The sequence below is a fragment of the Brachyhypopomus gauderio genome, chromosome 18 (genome assembly GCF_052324685.1).
Source record: "Brachyhypopomus gauderio isolate BG-103 chromosome 18, BGAUD_0.2, whole genome shotgun sequence".
NCBI lineage: Eukaryota > Metazoa > Chordata > Actinopteri > Gymnotiformes > Hypopomidae > Brachyhypopomus > Brachyhypopomus gauderio.
In genome coordinates, this window is record NC_135228.1 from 20,630,245 (window position 1) to 20,656,935 (window position 26,691).

The window sequence follows — 26,691 nt, forward strand, 5'->3', positions numbered from 1 at the left end:
ACAGACATTTACAGTGACAATATCAAAACCCAGAACTTTCATTTTTACCTTTACTTAGTCTGATTGTGTGATTTGTGTGTGACTTGTGTATTTGTCTGTATTTTGCGTAATTTGTGTGTTAACGGGCCGCCCAATGGAGGATGGGTTCCCTTTTGAGTCTTGGTTCTCCCGAGGTTTCTTCCTATTCCCCACCATCTAGGGAGTTTTTCCTCGCCACTGTCGCCTTGGCTTGCTCATTAGGGATCTGGACCCATAGTATTGTTAAACCTTTTAAATCCTGTAAAGCGCTTTGTGACAACATGTGTTGTGAAAAGCGCGATACAAATAAACTTTGAAACTTTGAAACTGCCTTAGTGCTCATGATGGGGAGAGCAGGCGGGATTGATTGGCCTAATTCTACTAATTACATCCTTAGGATCGCACTGAAGAAAAGCTGAAAATGGATATTCAGCAGGAGCCAGTACATCTCCAGACTGTAAGACAGATTAACAGACTTGTAGGGATCTGTGTGTAACCAAAACTCATACTCCTCCATCCCCTCATAAATGCTCTTAACGTAACATAAGTAATATACAAAAACCAGCAAATATTGCAGCTGTTATGTATAGTAATGTCAAAGTACACTTTGCTAAGCTGTAGCACAAAATGCTAGTCAAACAATGATATAATAACAAGAACCAAAAACAGTGAAGCTGTGGCGTAATGACATCATCATGCTGTCCCAGGATGCATCTCTGCTCTTTTTCATCGCTTCACACTTAAACAATCTGCTGGTTGCACTTTCCTCTCACTCATTTCATGCACTCTCTGCTCAAATCAAAAACATTTCCAAGCGGTCATGAAGAGATGGCAACTCTTAACTCAGCAGGGAGGTTTCAAGGCCTTTGAGAAGGTAAATCAGGTAAGAAGGAACAGGGATTATGCCCTGCGCTCTCGTTGAAAGCTTCAATTACATTAGGACACTACAGATAAATGCTGCTAATTGCCTTGGCTGCAAACATCTGTTACTTCATTCTCCCACACGCTATATTTTTCTAATCTCCATAACCTACATTTGCTTAAGCACATGACATTTGTTTCCCACTCATTCCCACTGTATGTCAGCCTTCTACCTGCTCACCCCCATCAAAAATGGCCCTCGCTGAAGGAAACACAACCATGTAGAAGAGAGGAACTGCTCAAACGTGCATTTTCAAGCAGGTAAGGTGTCAGGAATTTGGGAGTCAGCTATTTGAGCCTGAAGTCATACTACAGTTAAAGAAAAAGGAGAGGATGAAGTGAAACAGCTTTAGTGCTTTGCCGAAGCGCCACTGTCCACAGACACATCTCGGCAGGTACTGTGAGCACAAACGTTTAAGATTTTGCTACGTCACCGGCCCCGAGTTGGCGGGAGCCAGCACCTCCCACAGAACTGCACAGTGTAGGAGGAGGAACAAATCTGCCTGGGGGAGAGGAGGAGGTGACAGGAGTTGGGGAGGCGAAGGGAGTCCTTCTATACGGCCGCCATTACTACAGAACACTGAGTGCTCTCAACTTGCTCCTGTGTTGGACAGAGGATGAGTTAATCTGCTCTTGAAGACCAAGGCAATATATCACATTAGAATAAAGCACCTCTGTGTATGTGTGCTCTTCTCTCTCAGAGAGGGAGTGTCTACTACAGAGATGATAGATATAATTTCCTTTGGTAACTGTTCATTAAAAATGTAACATATGCAGTTGAATGCATTACATTGCCTTGTCTTAACAACGGGATGCCATGCCAAGCTAGCATAGCATCCTGTCACAAATCCATCACTATCGCAGATGACAAGAGAATAGTGAAAGCGCAATAGTGTAAATAACGCATCATGGAGGACTGACTGGTAATGACATGAAGGAGGTTAACAGATAAACGCACAACAGCATTCGTGCAGTGGAGGATTACTAGCAAGACTGTAATCTACTGCTTACATAACCGATTCATATTCCCACAGAGAATACTTTCAATTTGCTCTCCTAGATTGTTAAATTAAGTTACTGTTTCATGACCCACATCAATCATTCTACATTCAAATATTAAGCTAACTTAATAGCAAATCTACAAAAACATCTCATCACCAGCGAGGCCTACAGAGCACCTTTTATTAATATTGCTACCAGCTCTGAGAGTAAACACAGCCCACGTCATCACCCTTTTTGATATGACTGATGGCTTAAATGATGGTTTTGCACTGGCTAGTCAGAGACGACGAGATGCACCGTTAAAGCAAAAACAATGCAAGACTGAGCGATTACTCTAAAAGTAGACGAGAGTGAGAAGGCCCATCCGCCGTACTTCTGAACGGCGATCATCCCCCGGTCTCGGTCTCGACTGCATGCAAATGAAGCGTCTATCTGACAGTGTGGTGTGTTGGCTGGTAAACAGCATCACAACGCTGTCGCCCGCAATAGCATATCTCCACCAGAAATCACGCAAAAGGTTTCATCACGAGAAAGGGCGGACGCCACACTGCAGTGGGGGACGAGCCTCGGCCGAACCCGTCTCCTCCACCCAGAGCAAATAAAGCTATCTTGTCCGCAGTGATTGACAGGCCCAATAGCCCTAACGTGGAGAGAGTCAGAATAGCTCCGACCTAATGATCTCCATCGCAAAACAAAGGTGCCGCCGTGCTGTGACAGGGAGCTCAGGTTCCGCCGAGTCTCCCCGCACAAGCCTGACTTGATTGAATCATGTAGAATCGTGTCGTGTCGGGGGTATTTTGTAAACAGCTGTCAGTCACCCGCATTGGAGCACGTGGGAACAGGCAGGCAGACCTGTTCTCTCAGATGGAAAAATGGCTCAGAGGTAGCGGAGCTTTAAACTGGCATGTTCATACCATACACTGGGAATTCATCTAGAAAGGCATCCATCTAGAAATGGTTCCTCTAGAAAGGGATCATCTAGAAAGGGATAATCTAGAAAGGGATCATCTAGAAATGGTTCCTCTAGAAAGGGTTCATCTAGAAAGGGTAGTAGTGGAAGATGAGGTGAGCTTTTAAAATATAGGTGACCTTTATTAATCAGATTACAAGTTGCTTTGCAAAAAAAAAAAAAAAAAGTCAGTTCTGAATTATATTTAAATTTTAAGACAAGAGACTCAATAATCTGTACACAAACTCCGCACACTGTATCAGCTACAAACAGTCAACCAGACAGCCTTTTGTCAGAGATGAAGAGCATGCAAAGAAGCCAACACTCTAAACACTCTTCCTAAAGAGTTTAATGAAACTAAACAAAACATAAGTGTGCAAAACAAGGCAAACGCATCATTAATGATGACCATCAGTCATACTGACACAAAGGGCTTATAAAGGGACATCATACCACAGCTGCTTATAAAGACCCAACGCCCCTCAAAGGGCTTATAAATGGACATGATAAAAACGTGTGGAACAAGGCTCAACACCCACGTGAGGTGTGACACAACAAAAACACTCGACACGTGCAGCAGAAAGACACAACGCAACAGCACAACGTAAAGATCATGTGACTCTCGGACAGCAGCAGAGGGAGAAACATCACACGTCTCTTCCCAGGGAGCACAGCAACGATATTAAAGCCAAGCGAAACACAAGATTAAAACAACAAAGGGATGTGATCTATAATGTATGTAAGGGCTCTAAAGCAAGTGCAATTTCAAAATGCCAAAGATGAAAGATCTTTTTAAGAGCTATATATATATTATGTATTTTATAAATATATACAACACAATGCTTTTATACTAGTGAATAAATTGCACCCGTCTGACCAGCTTTGATCTCATGTGTTCTGTTTGTCTGCATACAACACACTACAGCAATGAGCTAATGCAGTTCAGTTCTACGAAGGCTTTGAAAGCAGTGAAAGACTATGGCCATATTCAAGGGCTTTTAAACTCCAATGAACATCTTGCTCCATCTTTCACCTCAGCCGGAAGTCCTGCGATAAAAAAGACAAGTGGTTTGTTTCTGAGAGACGCCTCAGAGGGTCGAGGCCCACATGATCCTCCAGCTCTCCGCTTCACAGCCAATCTAATTAGCTACATCCACAAAGAAGGAAGGGGGGACAGAAACAGACAGAGAGAGAGAGAGAGAATGTGTGTGTGTGTGTGTGTGTGTGTGTGTGTGTGTGTGTGTGTGTGTGTGTGCGTGCGAGAGAGAGAGATAGATAGAGACAGGCAGAGAGAGACGACAAGACAATAAAATGGGTGAGATGATTCACTACTGCTTGACTGCAGATACTCTACCTTTCAGCCCAGCCCCCCACCACACTATTTTTAACTGTGTTTAATGAGCTTGGCGACAGTTGTGACAGCACAGGATGGTCCAGTGACAGGGTCAAGGGTCATGGAGGACCCTGTGACTCAGCCTGTGCTAACAAGACGGTGGTGCTGACCCCATACACTGTAACACATCCCCCCCACAGGCACATACTCTCATACTCTTAGCTATTCCAGGCTCGGAAAGATTGCAACTGCATACACAACCTCAGCCTGGCTTTACTCACTGGTCACACACTGGTTTTGGCTGTCCAGACACTCAATAGTGGACAAACCCCTGAAATCTAAGGGACTAATTTAATGCCTTAATAAGAGACACTTCCTACTAGCGTCACTGTGCACACCTAGTGCATGACCCGGCGCACAGCACAGAGGCTTTGGTAATATATTCAGCAGGTTTATCGTAGCAATCTCTCGCATTCATCTTCTTGCTCAGTATGCACTAGACTCTAATAACCTCACGCAATTTGAAAGTCTGTCATTCTAACAGAACTCATCAGACTTCTGTAACAGTGCATGACACGGCAGTGGTAATTAGGCAGAAATCTATTAATCTACTACAGCAAAAACGTAATAAAATCAACAAGCATGAAATGAAGACCACCGTGTCGTTAGCAAACGCTGCCACACGACCCTGTTTGGTGGGCGGGAGCTCATCCCATCACCTCCTCAGTCTGAGGTGTATGAAGTCTTAGAACACACGGTCCAATCCTGTCATGTGCTTGCTTTTGAACTGATCCGTCACTTCCTGAGGTAGAGATGAACTGGATGTGTGTTTTATGCTGCTGGGTGCATGGCCTCTGTTTCATTACTATATTTCTCATCTACAGGGGCAGTTTCATTCCTTCCGCATAACATTGTATTGCCATAAAGATAGTCATCAATCCAGAAGTCCGGCCTAGCATGTAATCTAGAAAACGGAGTCAGGCTATCATTTTTATTTCATGATGTTATCAACCATAGATCTCAAACAATCAAATGTCAGAGAAGAATGTGTGCGCTTGTACCACACCCAGTCTGAGCAAAGGACATAGACAATGTTAGAAAGGCAAGACTGTGGCATTTATTGTTCTTTCTAGTCCAATTGCCCATTCTAACCCGAGATCTCAAGGTTTTTGAGTTTTTTTTTTTCCAAGTCTGTAGTATTACTCGAGTCCTAGAACTCTTCAGCACAGTGTACAACAGAAAAGACTATTTATCTCACACTAATCCCATAACAGTGTGCTTATTCATTAATAATGTTCACACAAAGATCATCAACAATTTAAATATAGATCAATCAATCAATAGTCCTCACGAAACATCATTAAACAACAGCTTTCATCAAGTACCAAGAAAGACACAAATGGTGCTCCAATATGATCCCACAGACTCTAGATGAACCTTCAGTCATTGAAACTGAAAGAAACAGGAAAAGCATCAGTGCTTCAGACCACACGTCGACATCGGACACGTCCTTAGCACATCTCTGAGAGCTCAGACCCCCAATCACCACATCTAACAGACGGATGAAAGTAAATAAGCGCTTTTGAAGCCCAGCAGACGCAAACAGGACTTCCACTTTGGCAGTCTGGAAACCAGCTTATCTGTAAGTAGCCCGAAGGCCTCTGAACAGTACCAGTGGGAGATAGTGAAGACTCTGAAGGCTCAGTGTATGCCAGCGTCGACTCTGTAAGCTGCCAATTAAGGGAGTGCCATTGTCAGTTAATTTTTTCCATTCATATCAGTTAGCAGAAGTGGAGTAACCAGTTTTGAAAGAAGGCCACCCAAAACATGCCACCACAGTACACAAACATATTTCAGCCTGCCGGCTATGATCATTGTATTCCAGACCTAAATATTTCCTGCTTACTTTTCACATGCGAGGTTAGATAATGATATAATGTACAGTACTTCACCGCCCACATTTACAAATGTATCTATTTGATGATCGGATCTCATCCATCAACCCATTATATGTGCTGGCCATGTTCAAAACAGTTGTGAAGCATTTTAGCATCTGTTGATAGATGAGCCCAGGAAACCAGCTAAGCCAGTGAGATGGCCGTTTCCTAATTAGAGGCAGAGTCTAAGCCTCTCCCTGATCATTTGTTCAGGAGTGGGTGCAGCTGAAATGCAAATTATCATAATAATCATCTTCAAATCAGATCTTGTGTGTAAATAATCGAAAATGCCTTATTGTGTTAGAGCATGTGTTACTGCTCCTTTGTGAGACAGGCCTATAATTTTCAGAGCTGGGTTTAAGTTATGTTTGGTGTTATTAATGAGTGAAACTTACTGTTAATGTTGGGCCTTCAGGGCTAGAAGGACTGCTTTACCCTACAGGATCAGTAAATGCAAATTGCCAATAAGCTGATATTTTGTTTCATGGCTTCTACTGGCCTGAATACAGCATAGCAATGATTCTCCAGTCATAAATAGCATGAATAAGAGGACCTGCCTTCTGTACAACTGATTATATTACTTAAGTAAAATTACCTCTAATTTACATAATCTAAAATACATGCCAATACAGTCAGACCAAACAGTGCTCAAGCACATTTTCATGTCATTAAGATGGATCTTGGGTTCAAATAGATAAAGATAGATCTCAGGCTTTTTCTACTATTTTGTCTTAACATTGAAGCTTCTAAAAATTCTTCAGTATGAAACGAAAAGCATAAAACCAGCCTGAAAGCCCTGCTCGATGTAATCACCATTATGCACTTACTGTAGAATATGTTCATTATACGCATCCATTGAGTGCTCTGGGCTTCAGAATGACCTAGAGTCCAGCAGTTACCCAACACCTAGTATGATCAAGCAGGAGGACACAGACATACAGTAGACGTTAAAAATATCTCTGCTACACTGCCAAATGCTAAATAACACGTTTGGAAAGGATCTGTCCAGGGCTTAAAGAGGTGTTGAGTTTTCTGAAGCCACTTGTCTATGCTTAGAAAAAACAAGCACAAATCAGGGTTTGATAGGCTGTTCTCAAGTTCCATCAGCTGGTGTGAAGTCTGTCTGCCCTATTTATTGGGAACACTCGGAGAGGGCAGGGGAGAGAGACAGAGAGAGGGAGAGAGACAGAGAGAGGGAGAGAGACAGAGAGAAGGAGAGACAGAGAGAGGGAGAGAGACAGAGAGAGGGAGAGACAGAGAGGGAGAGAGACAGAGAGTGAGGCAGTCAAAGAGAGGGAGAGAGAGTGAATAAGTGAGTGACTGAAGAGGGGAACAGGTTGTTCAGCTGGGAGCAGTCCGCTGTTGTGGGGGGGGGGGGATGGAGATGGAGGGGTAGAAGGGGTGGAAGGAGATGGAGGGAGTAGAAGGGGGTGGATGGAGATGGAGGGGTAGAAGGGGTGGATGGAGATGGAGGGGTAAAAGGGGTGGAAGGAGATGGAGGGGTAGAAGGGGGTGGATGGAGGTGGTGGGAGGGGGTTGGTGGAGGTGAATGGAAGTGGCGTAGATCACTTTGAACACTGCTCAGCTCAATATTTCAAAGCCATGCTCACGGTAATCCTTACACCTGTGATACAGATCAGATAATCTGGCCCATTGATTTTTCATTTTGAACAGCTGCAGATTAAGTTTATATATATATATATATCATATTTTATTGCTAGTGAAGACACTCAGTCCCTAAGCAGGTTTCAGTAAGTAGAAGTTCATTAAGTGTTCAGAGCAGTGGTGTAGCAGACGACCTTAGAGATGAAAACACACCGCGTATTCCAGAAAGAGTGTGTGCGTGTAGTGGGTGTGTGTGCATGTAGTGTGTGCGTGTAGTGTGTGACTCCGCACCTGCTCATGTGATTTATGTGTGCATGTGTCATGTCAGCGCTGACGGCTACTCACATTATACAGGATATCAGTCCATCCTTCCATGGTGATGCACTGGAAGACAGTAAGAATGGCGAACAGGATGTTGTCGAAGTTTGTAATACCAAAGTTTGGTCCTTTCCAGTAGCCCCTGCATTCTGTGCCACTGGGACAAACTCTTGAGGGACTTTCTGCCCCACACGGGTAATCAGCTGTCTGCTCGCCTACACAAAGACACACACGGAGGAGAGGACAATCAATATACACTAAGCACAGACAAACCATAGACAAATACACACACATAGTAACACTTCACAGACACACATTCACTGAATGTTTAGCACTGGTCACAGATCCCCTCAGATATACACACATACATGGTCACACACACACGCACATGCAAATAAAGATTCCAGTTGGCAAACAAATCTAACTTTTTTTCTCTCATTATGTTTCCAAACAGTTCTGTGCAAGTACACAAAATTAGCCCACAAAGGTAAAAAAAAAAGCACAGAAACAAAAACACACACAGTCTCAGGGGTTATCTTAATAAGGACAAAGCCAAAGGCAGACATTTTAAACACAGAGAGAAACCTGGATTTATGTCTCTGATTAAGGTTTGTGTTTTAAAACGGATCATGCAGTATAGTGAGGTGTAGTAGTTTATTCATATGTGCCTTCTACTGTTGCTGCTGAATGACCACAAAATACAAAATGTACACATTGCTGCACATGTACAATCATTTTATTTATTTTAGGAGATGGAGAGACTGCAGAGAGAGAAAGAGCAAGAGAGGCAACAAAGCTGAAGAAAAAGCATGAGAGAGAAGAGAGAGAGAGAGAGAGAGAGGAAGAGGGAGAGGGAGAGAGAGAGAGAGAGAGAGAGAGAGAGAGAGAGAGAGAGGCTTGTCAACTCAATCTTCAACAAGTCCTCAGCTATGCCTGCAGTGGATATGCAGGGGATTGTGGGTAAACATCAGTAAGCAGAGAGTGAGTGAAAATCATGGTAGGAGCACAGCCTCCGTGGCCCTCTGTTAAACACACTAAGCTGTGTGGAAACTGTGTTTTGTTTTAGTCCAGTACAGTTGCACAGGCTTAAAGAACACACTACAGTTCCCTTCCACTTACAATAAACCCTTTCTGTTTACAGGTTATATCGTAAAGGAGATTATTATAGTGCCACTAGAGATGTACTCTAAACAGACGCTGATATTACAGAGACTGCGTGATCGACTCTTGGTTTTTATGCCATTAACAGTATATTTAAAATCTGAAAAGCTACATTCAATCATGTGGGTAATTAATACACACCAAATAAATGACTGCTCAAATATCAAATGCTGGCCTACAATGTTTATACTTTTGCCTTCAGCAAGAAACATTAGTTAAAATAGGTGTGGGATTAATACTCTTTGAATGCCAAGAAAAATAAGAATATTAATAAGTGTAATTACCACAGGCTAATGATTGTTTATTTCCCATGATAACATTCGCTTTGAAAGTTAATAAGCTTTTAGACTGTTTAATATTTCTCAACAAAATGAGCTTTAAATGAGCTTTTTTGCATTTTTGCAGGCCTGTTTTGGTATTTTTCAGGAAGTTATGCTATAGGTGACAGATTTCATCCTACAGGCACCTAGCATCGTGAAGTTAAAAAAAGTATGATCACATTTTAATCTCAGTGGAGATTCTCCCCCTTGGCACTATGTGGGAGGCACAATTCGGGACGTCTGGGATTGGGCTGGATGTAAACACGTCTGGGATTGGGCTGGGTGAAGGGTAGATGTAAACACGTCTGGGATTAGTCTGGATGTAAACACGTCTGGGATTGAACTGGGTGATGGGTAGATGTAAACACGTCTGGGATTGGTCTGGATGTAAACACGTCTGGGATTGGTCTGGATGTAAACACGTCTGGGATTGGGCTGGGTGAAGGGTAGATGTAAACACGTCTGGCAGGTTAAGATGGCAGTTCTTTCCTCTCCCAAATGTTCAGGAGAGAAGTAAGGAGAATTGCACACCAACAGACCAGTGCTGGGATGCCCCCAGAATCGTGCTTGTACTGGCCCTCGAGTGCTAGACAGCTGGGTGCCCTGAGCAGGCTGAAAGATGAGGCTCACCTGTGTCCATTTTGAAGCAGGTGTTGTGAAACTTTCCCATGTAGAACTCCACCCCGATAATGGCAAACATGACGATGGCGAAGAAGAGGAGGAGACCGATCTGCAGGAGGGGAACCATGGCCTTCATGATGGACTTCAGCACCACCTGTAGGCCTGAGGGATGCATGCACACACACACAAACACACACACACACACACACACGTATATACAGACGAGCAGACAGTCGGCTTTAATTCCATTGGGTGCGCTCAGCATTAATACATGTGTAGTTACTGCAGTTGCTGTGTGTTCACACACTCACTGGGGATTCCTGATACCAGTTTAAGAGGCCTCAACACTCGCACTGCCCGGAGAGTCCTCAGGTCAAAGTCTGAACCCACAGTAGCCAGGATCCTACAACACACACACACACACGCACAACCATTTATTACATACTAAGCAAAGTCATCTCAGCTTACATATTCATTAGAACTGAGCAAAGCAATGTTATTTCACACAGCAACAGACCTCAAAGAAATGAAGCGTCAGACCCTCAGATGAATCACGGCAGACATATGGAGCCTGCAGTGCCCAACACACTGGATGCCGTCACCCATTGTTTCATATTGTGACTCAGAGCACACTAACTGCAAAAAACTACCCATCAGAATGTGTGTGTGTGTGTGTGTGGGCGCATGCATGTGCTGGAAAATTAGCATAATCTTATCTAATCCCGTCATAAAGCTAGTGCTAGAATGACAGCGATGAGATGTTGCCAGGGAGACGTGGCTGTCAGGAATTACCCTCAGGACTGCTGGTTTGGAACCAACAGTTTGTGCTCTGCTGAAGACAGCATTCTTCATTCCTACATCGTACTCCTGAGGCAAGCCAGCAAACCAAAGACTCTCGCGTTTGGTGCATGATACTGTACAGGTTGCATTACATGCCTGAAGATCTCCTCTCCTAAATGACCTAACATCTGATCCAGGCTACGATTGCTCTCATGGTGCAAACGACTGAAAGAGAAAGAAAGAAAATACCAAAGGAACGATGGAAAGAGGCTTGTAAGAGAAAGAGATCAAATTCCTCTCCTTAAACCCCCTTAGAGAGAGAGAGAATGAAAGAGAGAGAGAGAGTAAAAGAGAGAGGGAAACAGAGGAAGATGGCAGAAACTGAAAAGATTTGTTTGTTGCACTGTGGTGTTCACTGTAGGAGCTGCGCTGAGATCTGCTCACGGAGCACAGCAAAGCATGCTGGGATGCAGGCGAGTGAGACCGAAAGACAGAAGGAGAAGAGGGAGGTGCAGAGAGTGAGACAGATGGATAGAGGGAAAAGAGGGAGGGGCAGAGAATGAGACAGATGGATAGAGGGAGGTGCAGAGAGTGAGACAGATGGATAGAGGGAGAAGAGGGAGGGGCAGAGAGTGAGACAGATAGACAGAGGGAGGGGCAGAGAGTGAGACAGATGGATAGAGGGAGGTGCAGAGAGTGAGACAGATGGATAGAGGGAGAAGAGGGAGGGGCAGAGAGTGAGACAGATGGATAGAGGGAGAAGAGAGAGGGGCAGAGAGTGAGACTGAAGGACAGAAGGAGAAGAGGGAGGTGCAGAGAGTGAGACAGATGGATAGAGGGAGAAGAGGGAGGGGCAGAGAGTGAGACAGACAGATGGAGAAAAAAGGTGCAGAGAGCAAAGGATCAGAGAGAGGAGGCGAGATCAACAGACGGACGAAGGGCGGCGGAGAGATGAACAGGTGAGCGGGGAAGACAGCAGAAAGAGCAGAGGAAGAGAAAAGAAGGGGAGGGAAGAGGGTGGGATGGAGCTGTGGGAGGGGAGGTGGAGGTGGGTGGAGAGGGGGAGGTGGAGGTGGGTGGAGAGGGGGAGGTGGAGGTGGGTGGAGAGGGGGAGGTGGAGGTGGGTAGAGAGGGGGAGGCGGAGGTGGGTAGAGAGGGGGAGGTGGAGGTGGGTGGAGAGGGGGAGGTGGAGGTGGGTGGAGAGGGGGAGGTGGAGGTGGGTGGAGAGGGGGAGGTGGAGGTGGGTAGAGAGGGGGAGGTGGAGGTGGGTGGAGAGGGGGAGGTGGAGGTGGGTAGAGAGGGGGAGGTGGAGGTGGGTGGAGAGGGGGAGGTGGAGGTGGGTTGGGTGGAGAGGGGGAGGTGGAGGTGGGTGGAGAGGGGGAGGTGGAGGTGGGTAGAGAGGGGGAGGTGGAGGTGGGTGGAGAGGGGGAGGTGGAGGTGGGTGGAGAGGGGGAGGTGGAGGTGGGTGGAGAGGGGGAGGTGGAGGTGGGTAGAGAGGGGGAGGTGGAGGTGGGTGGAGAGGGGGAGGTGGAGGTGGGTGGAGAGGGGGAGGTGGAGGTGGGTGGAGAGGGGGAGGTGGAGGTGGGTTGGGTGGAGAGGGGGAGGTGGAGGTGGGTGGAGAGGGGGAGGTGGAGGTGGGTGGAGAGGGGGAGGTGGAGGTGGGTGGAGAGGGGGAGGTGGAGGTGGGTGGAGAGGGGGAGGCGGAGGTGGGTGGAGAGGGGGAGGCGGAGGTGGGTGGAGAGGGGGAGGTGGAGGTGGGTGGAGAGGGGGAGGTGGAGGTGGGTAGAGAGGGGGAGCAGGGAATGTGGCCAAGGACGAAGGAGGAGGAGATGAACAGAAGACGAAGCGTGTTGGATGAATGTGCGGTAAATGTGAAGAAGCAGCCCTAATGTGCCTCACACGCACGCACGCGCACACACGTACGCACACACACACGCACACACGCACACACACACATACACACACACAAAATAGAGGAAAGGACAGGAGAGGAGACTTTTTGGTATTCAGAAAGGCCCTCTATTGGTGAAAAATGGTAAATGCATATTTTGCAATGTGGTGTTTTGGGGATTATGTGGCAAATTAATTTGCAGAAGCTAATGCCTGCTCATGAAAAAAAAACAGGCAAGATTTCATAGCATTTCAACTACAAAGGTATCAAGGTGAATGTCAAAGCCCAACAGGCCATCTGCTGCCAAGTTAAAATCCTAATATTGGTTAAGATCCTCATATCCAGCCCAGTGCTTGTATCTAGCAGAATCTCCTGAGCTTTATTGCATTGTTGTAATAACAGGACCTTGGAGAGCGGCAGTAAAGAGCTTCATGATTGTAGCTGTTGGGGAGGAGTCAGGTGCCCCAGAGGGAGGGGGAGAGTGGTTTTTAATAACCCCTTATCGACAACACCATACGTCTCTGCAGGAGGGCACTGTTCTCGGGCACAGGAAATATAGACGAGAATCATATCTGCCATCACTCAAACACACACTTCATGCAGATACACACACACACACACATGCACAGGTACTCCTACACCTACACACACATACACACATACACACACACACATACACACTGATGACAAGACGTCTTGCTCAGTGCGTCATAACTGGATGTAGTCATGACAAATCACAAGGAAAGTAGTTAAGCTAAAGCAGTACTCCAAATTCAAAAACCAACTTTTTATTCAGTTAACCCTGGCCTGTTTTCACATTCACATTCGCCTTCACTGCGCAGTCTATCAGGGGGACTCTGTAGTAAAGCAAAGATACAAAGATGGAGAAATTGCCTTTCAAAGTTATACAAAGAGCCGAGACAGTCAAAAGTGACAGTACGTGTCAACACAGAGCAGTTCTGGCAGGGGCGGGGCCAACTACGCTGTCAGGGGCGGGGCCAACTACGCTGTCAGGGGATGTCACGTGACGCAAGCTGCATCTTTTTTCTCCGGCAGTCAGACATGGGGAGATGGATCACGGCTTGACCAGGAGAGTGAGACCGACGGACCGGGGTCTCTCCAGACTACAGTGCCACTCCGGCAAACAAACTCCCTCAAGTCACACGTGGCAAGCGACGATCTCTGACTCGCTGTGGCTGTAGGAGTGCCATTTAATAAGGTAAGGAAAATGACAGCAAACGTTAATCCAGTTTAGCTTATTTCCAAAACCCTGACCTAATTATTCTCAGTGAGTTACTGTCATTAATTCTGTCCTTCAACACAGTGAGGATGGAAAAGAGAGAGGGGGACAACGTAGAGAAGAGAGGGAGAAGAAAAGAAAAGAAAAAAATATTCTCACCCCCAGTAAGTTGGGTAATTACTGTTGCACCCAGCTGCACTGAGCTGGAATTGAGGTTTTCACACATCCCAGAAAGAGACGGAGCTGTCAGCCTAGAGGGAAGTTGTCCCCACAGCCAAACAATGCTAGTCCCTAGTCCCTAGCCCCTAGCCCCTAGCCCCTAGTCCCTAGTCCCTAGTCCCTATCATCAGATCAGCTGAAGAAAACTGCAGACCTTCCTATCTGTGAGCCAATCAGAAATGCATCTTAGGAAACAGTTTCTTAGGAAATGGGTTTATCTACAAATCCTACTTTAGAGGTGGAATTTGGAAAAATAGGAACCCTCCAACACCCTTTTCAGACCCTTCCCAGACCCCCCCCCCCCCAGACCCCCCCCAGTCCCCTCCCAGACCCCCCCCCTCCCAGTCCCCCCCAGACCCCTCCCAGTCCCCCCCAGACCCCTCCCAGACCCCTCCCAGACCCCTCCCAGTCCCCCCCAGACCCCTCCCAGACCCCCCCCAGTCCCCCCCCAGTCCCCTCCCAGACCCCTTTCAGACCCTTCCCAGACCCCCCCCCCCCCCCCCAGACCCCTTTCAGACCCTTCCCAGACCCCCCCCCCCCCCCCAGACCCCCCCCAGTCCCCCCCCCCCCCCCCCCCCCAGACCCCTTTCAGACCCCTCCCAGTCCCTGCAACCAGACGTCTCTGCTTAGACTTTAGGCAGCACCGCTGTGTTGCAGCCCTCCTGTGCAGGCCAGGGGGAGGAGCCTGTAGGAGCCACACACACATGTGACCCACTTGGACGGGTGGGGGAGGAGGTGTCTACAACCAAGTCCAGGCTAATGAAGTCATCCCGCCTGTCAGTAGCCATTACTGTCATATAGTGTACACAGACACACATGTACACACACACACAGACATGCTCACACAAACATTCCTGTAACAAAGCCCTGATTACACTCTAACTAGCAATAACACACAAATATAATACACAGACAGGCACACACACACCAAGTACAAAAACATTTACATATTCATCTGCCTGTCAAACTTGACGGTGTGTGAAGAAGAAACCATGACTGTGAATGCGGGAACGTTAGCGTGTGTGAGAGGCTATGACAGACTGCACAGGAGGTTGAGAGATACAGAAAGACGGCATGTGAAGGAGTGTTTCATAGTGTAAAGTGTAATGGTGCTTTTATGTAATAGAATGTCAGTGACTGGGGGGGGGGGGGATAATGTAATTTCAGCATGAATTATAGTATAAAAGTCCTCTCATATTGTCATATGACTGTGACTAACCGCTCTCATATTAGAAAACACCCTGTCTGTTTAATCTAAGAACAGGGCGAGAGGGTCATCCAGTATTAACCAGCCCTGCTGGAGCGTTGGTTGATGTGTCCTGGACTGAGCGTGCTCCGTGGTGAAGAGACACTGGGTGAGCTACGGAGCTGCCGTAGCGTGCTGGCCAGCAGAAGCAGGACTGAGCTCCTGAGAGCAGATGGCCCTCAGAACATCTGCGTGGCGACAGGCGAAAGACTCGTTCACCAGCAGGGCCCACATCTCCTGTGCACAGTCACTTCCCCCAATTAAAGCAGCAGTCGGAGAGAGCGCGTCTTAACCAGCCTTCCTTCCTTCCTCCCTCTCTCCCTCTCTCTCTCTCTCTCTCTCTCTCTCTCTCTCTCTCTCTCTCTCTCTCTCTCTCTCTCTCTTTCTCTCTCTCTCCCCCTCTCCCTCTCCCTCTCTCTTTCTCTCATCCACTCCAAAACACTCATAATTGCTGCCTGGTCTTTAATGTGCCCTAAGATGATCTTGTGCATCATCACTTGTGCATAGTGTACAGCCACAAAATAACTGCACCATCTATGGTTTTTATCCCAATGGAGTCTTATATCATTTCCCCCTCGCGGTAGTGAAGAAAGAGCACAGACGGCCTACAGCAGAAGCAGGAGTCTGATGTGCAGCGTCAGCTGGGCCGTATCGGACCGGGCCATATTGGACCAGGCCGTATCAGACTGGGTCTTCCTCTCTACAGCAAACACTGTCCCTCCCAGGATAATTTCCTCAACCAATCCACTGTTATATATAACAGAAGGTGGTGCTGTGACCCTAAGAACAGGCACACACAAACACACACACACACACACACACACACACACACACATACACACACAGATATAGAAACCCACCGGCACACAAACACACACAGACACAGGTCCGGTTTTGATCTGTGTTTGATCTGGGTTTGATCTGAGTCTGATGGCTACATACAAACACAGGTCTACCCTTCATCTTGGCCAGAGGTCAAAGTTGACCTACACTACCTTGATGACTTCTAACGTGTCACCACCTGTTGGGGACCCTGAGGTGCTGCTGTGGTAGTGGTGCCCTGGGGGCCACACTGTGCCATTATCACCTTATTACAGGCCCCACTGCTCTGACAGGCTGCAAACACAGAGAACAAATTAAAACCATTTGCAGAGCGTGTCGAGGGCGAAGCGCTAACCCACTGCTTAGCACATTCCTGTGCTACTTTAACACTGACACACACACACATACGCACACAGAGTGCAGTCAAACACATGCAAAGTCAGATGCACATACATAATCAGAGTGTACAGAAAAATAAAATATTACCTTGGGTTTGGAACTGACAAGGCATTTTGATACAGCAGTATAGCAGTGCTAAAGCAGTGAAATGTGATATATTTATATGCCAGTAACCACAGCCATTCAAAATCATAAATGTAGATTACAAGAATTTTAGGATTTGCTTTGGGGGAGCAGATTATCTTCTAGCTACATCTACGGCCTTCTCAGATGGGTGTGTGGTACCACTCAAGGCCTGCTCACTGGACACATTAAAACCACACACCGTGGTATTCTCGGAACCACACCACACACCGTGGTATTCTCAGAACCACACCACACACCATGGTATTCTCAGAACCACACCACACACTGTGGTATTCTCAGAACCACACAGAGGTTTAAGAATTTCAAAATGATGCAAGCCCAGAGTGTATGCTCACACACACACACACACACAATTTGGAGCAACTATTGTTCAGCTCTCAGAGACATTTCTGTAAGGACGCTGGCGCTGTAGTACAGTGAGAGTCTCTGAACGTCTCTTGTCAGAGCGGCGTTAGGTACCCGACTCTAAAGCAAGTGAGCATGTTAATTTATTCCTCTCCGAATCCCTCTCTCCGCACCAAGAGTGTGACATAGAAAAATCTTTTTTCCCCCACTCTATATTCCTCCAAAAAGAAGGCCGTCACTGAAGGGGGCACCGTAGTGCCTGGAATGACTGATGGTGAGCGAGATCATCTGCTGTGGGCTGAAATGGCAGGTGGTAGATGCCGGTGCGTGAGAACGCGCTATGTGCACATCACTACATTATTATTCCCTCAGTCTGGTAAAGAATACACCCCTGCTGACGCCACAGGATAGCACCTGCTTTCTTGAAGATAGTTCACCCATCTTTCTAGCAGCATTTAAGAGACAGAAACATTTCCACAGGTACACACGCACAACACAGAAGAGTGTGTGTGTGTGCGTGTGTGTGTGTATATATATATATATATATATATATATATATATATATATATATATATATATATATATACACACATATAATGATTGCACAGCTGATGAAGAACTTCTGTCTGAAGTTTATATATATATATATATATATATATATATATATATATATATATATATTTTTTTTTTTTTTTTTTTATATATAGTCCCTGATGAAAAGTCTTGTCAACTATCCAAGTTGAAGGAACAACAAATAATACATTGTAGTTGATCAACTGAAATCAGAAATGGCAAAAGAAAGTTTTGTATTGTTCACTGACTTTTATCATTTAATTAGGACAGAAAGGTCAGGTCAGATTTTGCTGGGAAGTTTTGCCCTATACAAAAATGCTAAGAGTTCACCAACTGCAGAGTGAATCACTACAGACATCCAAACTTCATGTGGCCTTCAGATTAGCTGAGGAACAGAGAGCTTCATGGAATGGGTTCCCATGCAGCTGCATCCGAGCCATACATCACCCGGTGCAATGCAAAGCGTCAGATGCAGTGGTGTAAAGCACTCTGCCACTGGACTCTAGAGCAGTGGAGGTGCGCTCTCTGGAATGACGAATCACGCTTCTCCATCTGGCAATCTGATGGATAAGTTTGGGTTTGGCGGTTGCCAGGAGAAGGGTACTTGTCTGACTGTATTGTGACAAGTGTAAAGTTTGGTAGAGGGGGATTATGGTGTGGGGTTGTTTTTCAGGAGCTGGGCTTGGCCCCTTAGTTCCAGTGAAAGGAACTCTGAATGCTTCAGCATACCAGGACATATTGGACAATTCCATGCTCCCAACTTTGTGAGAACAGTTTGGAGCTGGCTCTTTCCTCTTCCAACTTGACTGTGCACCAGTGCACAAAGCAAGGTCCATAAAGACACGGATGGCAGAGTCTGGTGTGGATGAACTTGACTGGCCTGCACAGATTCCTGACCTCAAGCCAATATAACACCTTTGGGATGAATCAGAGCGGAGACTGAGAGCCAGGCCTTTGCGCACAACATCATTATGTGACCTTACAAATGAGCTTCTGGAAGAATGATCAAAAATTCCCATAAACACACTTATAAACCTTGTGGAGAGCCTTCCCAGAAGAGTTGAAGCTGTTCTAGCTGCAGAGGGTGAACTAGCGTCACACTGAACTATGTGGATTAGGAATGGGATGTGACTAGATACGGATGGAAAGAAGAAAGAGAGAATTGAGAATGTGTGTTAGGTGTTAGGGGGGGGGGGGGGGGGGCACTTGGGCTCCAACAGACCCCAGCAGTGATTCTGAGATCACTGCATTGTGTTTTCCCAGTATGTCCCCCTTCATGGTTTTTGTCTCTCAATGTTGTGAAGCTGTGTTGTCTCCATTGTATTATGTTTGCTGTTAACCCTTGTTAAACATGCTCTAGCTTCCTGGTTTATTATGAATCACTCACAACACACTATGTGCTATTTTAAGCATTCCACTCAACAAATATTTACAAATAGTATTACAGTATGCATTGGACTCCACAATGTCTTCAGAAAACTAACTACACATTCTTCAGAACATTCAAATGAAGCACTCCAACAAGAAGGAAACACAAACGATAAATTGAGGAGGATTTCAGCATCTGATCACCGGCCTTCTGGCAAATAAAACATTCTGTCATTAACTTAAAACACTGTTCTTTATAAGCTTCATCAATGGAGCCACCCAGACATACATAAACACTACAATCTCCAAAGACCCAATAATGTCATACAGACGTACATAAACACTGTAGAGCCCAAAGACTCAACACTGTCATACAGACATACAAAAACACTGACTGCAAAACCCACAAACCCAAAGATTCACTCACACCAACAGACAGGAACCCGCCAAACGTTAAACCAATCACATCACAGTACACCATGTGCTTTCTACACAGAAGAAATACACAGAGCAGCCAAGAATTCAGCATGGTTATTAGTCCAGGCATGCAGAACCACTCCTAAGTTAATGCAAATATTTTACAATAATTACCTTCGACTACCATGACTACCATTCTTGCGTTAACAATTATTTTAATATCATTCAATGACCAATTTCTTCTTCATTCCACCTTTTTCTATGTTTTAATATGAGTCTAGTCATAAATCACTGTGCTAAAGCTTTAGAACATGCCTGATTTGTTGGAAGAATGGGGAAATTAGGTAAACCGTTGCGATCCAGAGCTCCGAGCTTCACGCGCAAAGCTGCTGAAGTGAATCTTGCGTGGAAGTGCGAAGACAAAACCACAGCTGCAGAGCAAACGCTCAGCTGCGAGTGTGAGGAGACGCCGGGGAGACTGATGACTTACTAAACAGGCACTTTGTCAACAAAGACAGCTAAACCTCATTATACAGCCCGCCAAGCAGCTGGGACACTCGTGTAGTACCATTCACACAAAACCCCCAGTCAAAACCTGAGGAACCACAAGCCCAAGAACAGAAATAGGATGAGAGGCCATTATCACAACAGCTTGTAACACATGCAAATGAAATAATGAGGGGGGGGATAAGAAAAATACACAGTAAAACTATTAAATTGTTCATATGTATCCATACACACATATGTGTATATACCTGATAGACCCAGAGCCCTTCATCACTGAACACTCTAAATATGCATGTGTGAGACATTGTGAGAAGACAAGCGAAACACCCGAGAGAGTGTGTGTGTGTGTGTGTGTGTGCTCTGAACACTCTGAGAGTGTGTGTGCTCTGGCTGTTGGGTATACAGTGGTGCTTAAACATTGTACACTCCAGCGTTGTGCTTCTTTCCCCTGACGGGAGGGAGTCATCCACATGGCTGACTCTCAACCCCCCACCCCCCTCCCCCCACAGTGGTCTCACTTTTTAGACAGAAATGTCGGGGAAGCATCAGAAGGTTCAGATAAAGGCTGAATTTCATTTCCTGTGGCATGATCCACAACAAACATGAAGGCTAGATACACGCCTCACTCAATCTGGCAATCTACACACACATCCACATTACTCACACACACACACACACACGTATGCATATATGCACACACACACAAACACACAAGAGATGGGTTGTTTTTGCAGGGAAGAAGCCAACTCCCTTTCACTTCCCATGTCTTTAATTAACTTGTAGTGCTGAAATAAATTTTGACAGTACAAGGAACCACCCAGTCAAACCCGGCCCGGCCAGCCCGCGAACTCATGTTAATGTTCCTAGTGAGAAACTAATATGCAGAGGCACTAGATGTTCATGGATGGCCACCATCGAGCACCTGTCCACCATGTAGATGCCATGTTGTTCAAATGAGAGATTCCTTTGCAGGATTAAAATATATTCAAACGTTTACACTCAGACAGCAGCTCACAGCATTGCCTTCATTACCGAAGAAAATCACGTCCGAGTATGAATGACGTCGAGTATGGCGGCCGTGAGCTCTTTGTGAGGCGTAGAAAACAACAAGAGGGGGGGGGAATAAAAAGTTAAGGTTTGGGCACACCTCTGCTCTGCTGAGAGCGTTATCTTTAGTAACAGACGGAAGGCGGGAGGCTTGTGTATAATCAGGCACAAGGATTCTTTCATCTGTGAGTTTTTCTCTGCTTTAATTAAGGTTAAAGTCAACTTTTTCTTAGCCCATTTCCATTTCACAGTCAAAATAAAAGTCCTGGGTGAGATACAGCCCTTCACTTCGCATAAATAAACTCACACCCTCTTCTACTGCATTTCGGATCAATAGAACATCGATCAGGTCAGAGGTTCTTGCTCTGTTTATGAGGTGAATACATATTGGGACGTAATGAAGATAATTATTCTCTGAGACGGACAGATCATTTAATCATCGAGATGGCTGAGGGTTAGAACCCCAGATGAGACGAAATGGCGATTTAGGTGCTGATGGATGCAACCCTAAACTCGGCCGCGGGCAGCCGGAGGTGAGATCTAGTGGGAGGTGAGATCTAGTGGCAGGTGAGATCCAGCAGGAGGTGTGATCCAGCAGGAGACAAGATCCAGCAAGCCTCATCCAGGAGAAGTGCCTCCTTTGGCAATGACAGCATGCCTTGACTTAGCAATTATAGGTATATAGTATTGATTGTAAACCTGTGAAAAATGTGGTTCAATCACAGCATACATTAACAGAGGCAACAGAGAAATACACTTCAACAGATTTATGCCCTGCCCCCCAAAAATGTACCCCAGCCAATCAAAGTGCAGGGACATTCCACCTATCAGCTTCTCCTTATCAAGTCTTAAAGGTCCCTTCACATTTAATGGAAAACTAATGAATAAAAGATGAGGTCTTAACAATGGTCAATATTCAAATGATTTTTAAAATATAACTGTATGTTTAACCTTACCTCAGAACAACATACAGAATATCACTAACATCAAATTAATTTTCATAAAACATTTATCAGTTTGCTGTGTATTAATAAGGCCTAATATTGAATAAGTTACAGTATTTGAAAACCCTATCAGTCAATTTTTCTTTAATGATTTTGAACAGATGCAAAATAAACAAATAAATAACACGTGACTAGAGAAACTAGAAGAAATACACCACTAATTTGCCCTCTTTTAAGTGCAAAACAACTGCCAGATGAAATTGCAGTGTTTAAATTTATTTGAAAATTTCATCACATTAGAAATGTCTGTTCAGATGGAACTTCACTAAGGATTCATGGCCATTACTTTGTGCCCTTCATAGTAATAACTGGTACATGACTTACACAATGTGCAGTCCACAAATGCAGAAGGCCTGGCGTGTTAGGAGGCTAGTTCAGTGTCAGTACAAGTCTGACAGCTGATCAGGGATCAGTTCTCTCAAATCTAACAAGAAGACTTGTTGGGATTTAGAGTCAGGAAGCTGATCTGAGGTCAGGAAAATGAAGGAACTGGCCATCGGCAGACATTGATGAATGAGAGAGAGAAACAGCAGATTTCACACACACACACACACACACACACACACACACACACACACACACACACACACACACACACACACACACACTCCCACTGTTCAGCTGGACAGCTGTCTCTGCCTGCTTACCTCACATCGACACACTCAAAACCACTCACAATCCTGTGTACAACCTGATGTCACACACACAAAAACACACACACCCTAACACCACCACTTGCTTTGATGCTACAGTCAACACTCTCGCTGCCACTATCTGCTGAACACCTCACTGGTTATGCCTCACTCTTTATGTGCTTCATTCCTACCTTGAAAAACTGCATTTTTTTTCTTTATACACCACTTTAAAATATTACAATTTTGTAAAATGCATCATAAAGTGCATTATAAAATGCATTATAAAGTGTCTGTTATAAAGAGTGCACTCAATGCTGCATCAAACCAGTTTATGTGTCTGTTTATCACGGTGACAGCTCCAGACCCCTCCTTGTGGGCGTGTCGTTATGTCGTCTGCGTGCTGTTATGTCCATGTATGTAGTTCCGTGGGTGTGGGTCGTTTGTGAGCGTGTTCGTAGTCTCACCTGTGCCTTGTCTCGTGATCACGAGGGTATGTGTTACTTCACCTATTTAATGTGCGTTCGCGCAATGTCTCGTGCTCATCTTTGTCTAAAGTTCGTGCCAGTGTGAGTCCCACGTTTAAGTGCTGAACTTCACGTTTTGTGTGCAAATAAATGTTCTGTTTCACCACAATATTCATCGTCGTGCCTGCCTCAGCCCATCATCACAGTGCTCATATGCAAATGCAATGAATATGGAAAAACTCAATAATCATGTGTGTGTAAAATGTGTGAACCTTGGAATTAGTGAGTTAGCATTTTTGCCTAATTATAACCCATAATTACCTGAAGTCCTTTGTCAGTGACACCTTAAATGTGATCTCAGTGCCATTTAATTTATAAGAATAATGCAGACTTATCCACACACACACACACACGGCCGTTCTAACACACATCTCATTCCGTCTGAGACACTCCAGGTCTGATTTACTCTTGCATGTTGGATCATCATTGTGCTGCGTGACCAAACCTCTTTTGAGGCTCACGCCACAGATGCCCTGACACTCTACTGAGAGATTTCTGCAAACAGCTTTTAGACTTCATTGGTCTCCCAATTACCAGCAGTTCAGAGTGTTGAGGCAGCAAAGCATTATACCTGTTCACACTGCTTCACAGACGAGAAGAGCTCCCAGTATGTAAACATTTATCAAAATCTATAGACATCTCTCCAATAGTACTGTGGAATATCTAGAATAACTGGACACGGGTATCACAGTGCCTGTGGTAAAATTCTACAGTTTCTTACAGTCTTAACAGCTTCAACAGCATTTCACACAGGCTTCTTTAAAATCTCTTTTGATAGGGCCACACTGCACAGTGAACTGTAACCTGAATTAACCGCAACCCTTGACTCCAACTGCCTCTTTTAAAACAGTTTCCAAGAGGGTTTAACTATATCTTCACTGTAGAAAATACAGCAGTGTAAAAGATCACGGGTTGTTCATGAACGTCTTTAATGCAGACAGCCATTCATTCAGAAATCTACAGCTTTGAAAAGGCAAAGCAAGTGTATTTGTACAGCACTTTTCATACACAGCGAAAATTCAAAGTGCTTCACATAAGACATAAAAGAATAAAGCTCATTACATCCTGAGATCCATCACTTCTGGAAGGTCTTTGCAAACAAAAGTTTCAAATATTAATTTATTAAAATAAAGTTACAACAAACTAAAGAATATTTAAAGAAAGAAAGTGAAAGATTAAAGATATAAAACCGATTAATAAAATATAATTTGCACAGAATAAATGTGCATAAGTGCATAAAATCAAATTAAACAAACTTGAATTTGAAGGAGAAATGAAGAGCTAAAAAAATTTACTGTAGTGCTTAAAAGTTTAAAGTGCAGTGATAGAGGACATGATTGAGCCTGTGACAAAATCACCACTGAATAAGGACATTTACAGTTTTGAGTCAGAGCACTCCGACACTCCTCCGACAACAGGTTCTGTTTAAACACAGATCAGCATCTGAACGCTGTCTGCTAGAGCTTTGCTTGTACCTCAGCTAGGACTAACTGACTAATTCCTAATGAGGGTTCTGCCAGCCACACAAAAGCTTCTGCATACCAAACAGATACGCAGGTCCTACTCCATTAAGCGAATTATAGACCAGTAGTAACACCTTAAAGTTAATTCAGTAGTATAATGGTAGCCAGTATAATGACTTAAGAATGGAGGTGATGAATTTTCTGTTTGCTTGTAGTGAGAACACTAGCATTTGTATTTAGAATTAGTTGAAGCTGTCCAGAACAGCCATTACAGTAATCAACGCTGCTAGAGATAAAGGCATAGATGAGGTTCCAGTAGCGAACCGTGACCTTGAAACCTGGGCCCGCTACCACCGAAAAAATGTTTTTTCCTTTCTTAATAAACTGCAATAAAGAAAAACTGAGACGACAGTACAGCTTTAAAAACGCAATAGACAATAATATCTGTACTAGATAACGTCTTAAGCAAAATAAGTTTCCAAACAAAATAAGGTCCACAGCTCCGTGGTTCTCGGAAGCGGAATATGTAAACAACGCGCACGAGGACGTCAAAGGGATGAATCGAAACTAGCTAGCGATGGTGCTAACGACAGCTAGCGTCGCCACAGCGGGCGGAAATTATCATACAGTTAAGCCCGCCCACTAAGAGAGAAGATATGATTGGTCAATTTTGCTGTCATTTGAAACTGGTATTGCGCTGAATTATAACTGCCAGGCCCTCTGTAAACGAACAGCGGGCATCACAGTCCTGATAGGGGGAGACACAGGCTCACAGGCTTCCACTCAACCCCTCACCTTCCAACACAGATTGAATAGACACGGGTGAATATTTTATTTGCTTATATTTTTGTAATTGTTTAGATGTCGAATGTCAAACTGTAAGTAGATAAAATAAAATTGGATAATTATATATATAATGCTTTAAGAATATTTTAGGCCCTCTGAGAGGGCGTAGAGGGCCCTGACGGTTCCCCACTGTGAGGTTCCCTGCGTATGGCTTTGTTTTGTGTGTGTGGCTTTTGTTCACTAGTGTGTGCCTTTTGCCAAGTAAAATAATCTTTATTTTATCTTTATTCAAATACAGAATGTTTTGGGCCAGTGATGTGGCCATCACTCACAAAGGGACCACAGGGTTCCATAGTGGTCTGAGAGGCCTATGCAAGTAACGTCTGCATAGCTGTGGTCAGACAGCCTAAAATCATGTACGTGTCACGTGTCAAGTTAAATCAGAGCAGCCCAAGAATAGACCCCTGAGAGACACCACAGGTCACTGGCACTCTTTCAAAAACATTTTCTTTTTCAACAAATTCCTGCCTTACAGGTACAAATTGAATCACTTTAGGACTTTTCCCCAAGAGCCCAACCCATTTCTCAGGTTCATCTTTGAGAATATTACGATATGTGGTCTGTGCACTGAGATCAAGTAGCAAAACTGATACCTTACCAGAGTTTGTATTTAACCTTAATTAGCACAGTCTCAGGACTATGAATATGCTGAAATATGCTGACTAAAGTTGGTCTTTGAGGATAGAAAACCAATAAAACCAGTAACCTGCTTGAGTTTCCTAGTGAGCGGTATATTTTAAATGGGTCTGTAATTATTTAACAGAGTTGCTATCAGATTTGTTTCTTTTTTAATAGCAGTTTCACCAAGGTACTTACATGTAAGGTGTTTAGTATCTGAAGCATGTCTGCTGCTATCGAGTGAAGCATTTTATAAAAGCTAGTTGGTAAGGCGTCAGGGCTATAAGTACATGATTGTGTTGTTAACATTTTCATTTGTAATAGCTCTAAACTGGCATTTTCATGATGTCTGTTGCAGGCTCACTGGTGGATAAAGACACACTAATGACCCAACATCAAGAATTTTCAGTGCTAA

General features: G+C 44.8%; 1 protein-coding gene across 1 annotated transcript in view; it reads right to left on the reverse strand.

The window, feature by feature from the left end:
• The window catches only part of cacna1bb (calcium channel, voltage-dependent, N type, alpha 1B subunit, b), a 131,559-nt gene that overhangs the window by 71,032 nt on the left and 33,836 nt on the right, over window positions 1-26,691 (reverse strand). The window contains exons 6-8 of the mRNA XM_076980781.1: window positions 10,497-10,588; window positions 10,195-10,347; window positions 8,111-8,298 (exon numbers count right to left, since the gene is read on the reverse strand). Coding sequence (XP_076836896.1) covers window positions 8,111-8,298; window positions 10,195-10,347; window positions 10,497-10,588 — 433 coding nt within the window. The remainder of the gene's footprint in view (window positions 1-8,110; window positions 8,299-10,194; window positions 10,348-10,496; window positions 10,589-26,691) is intronic.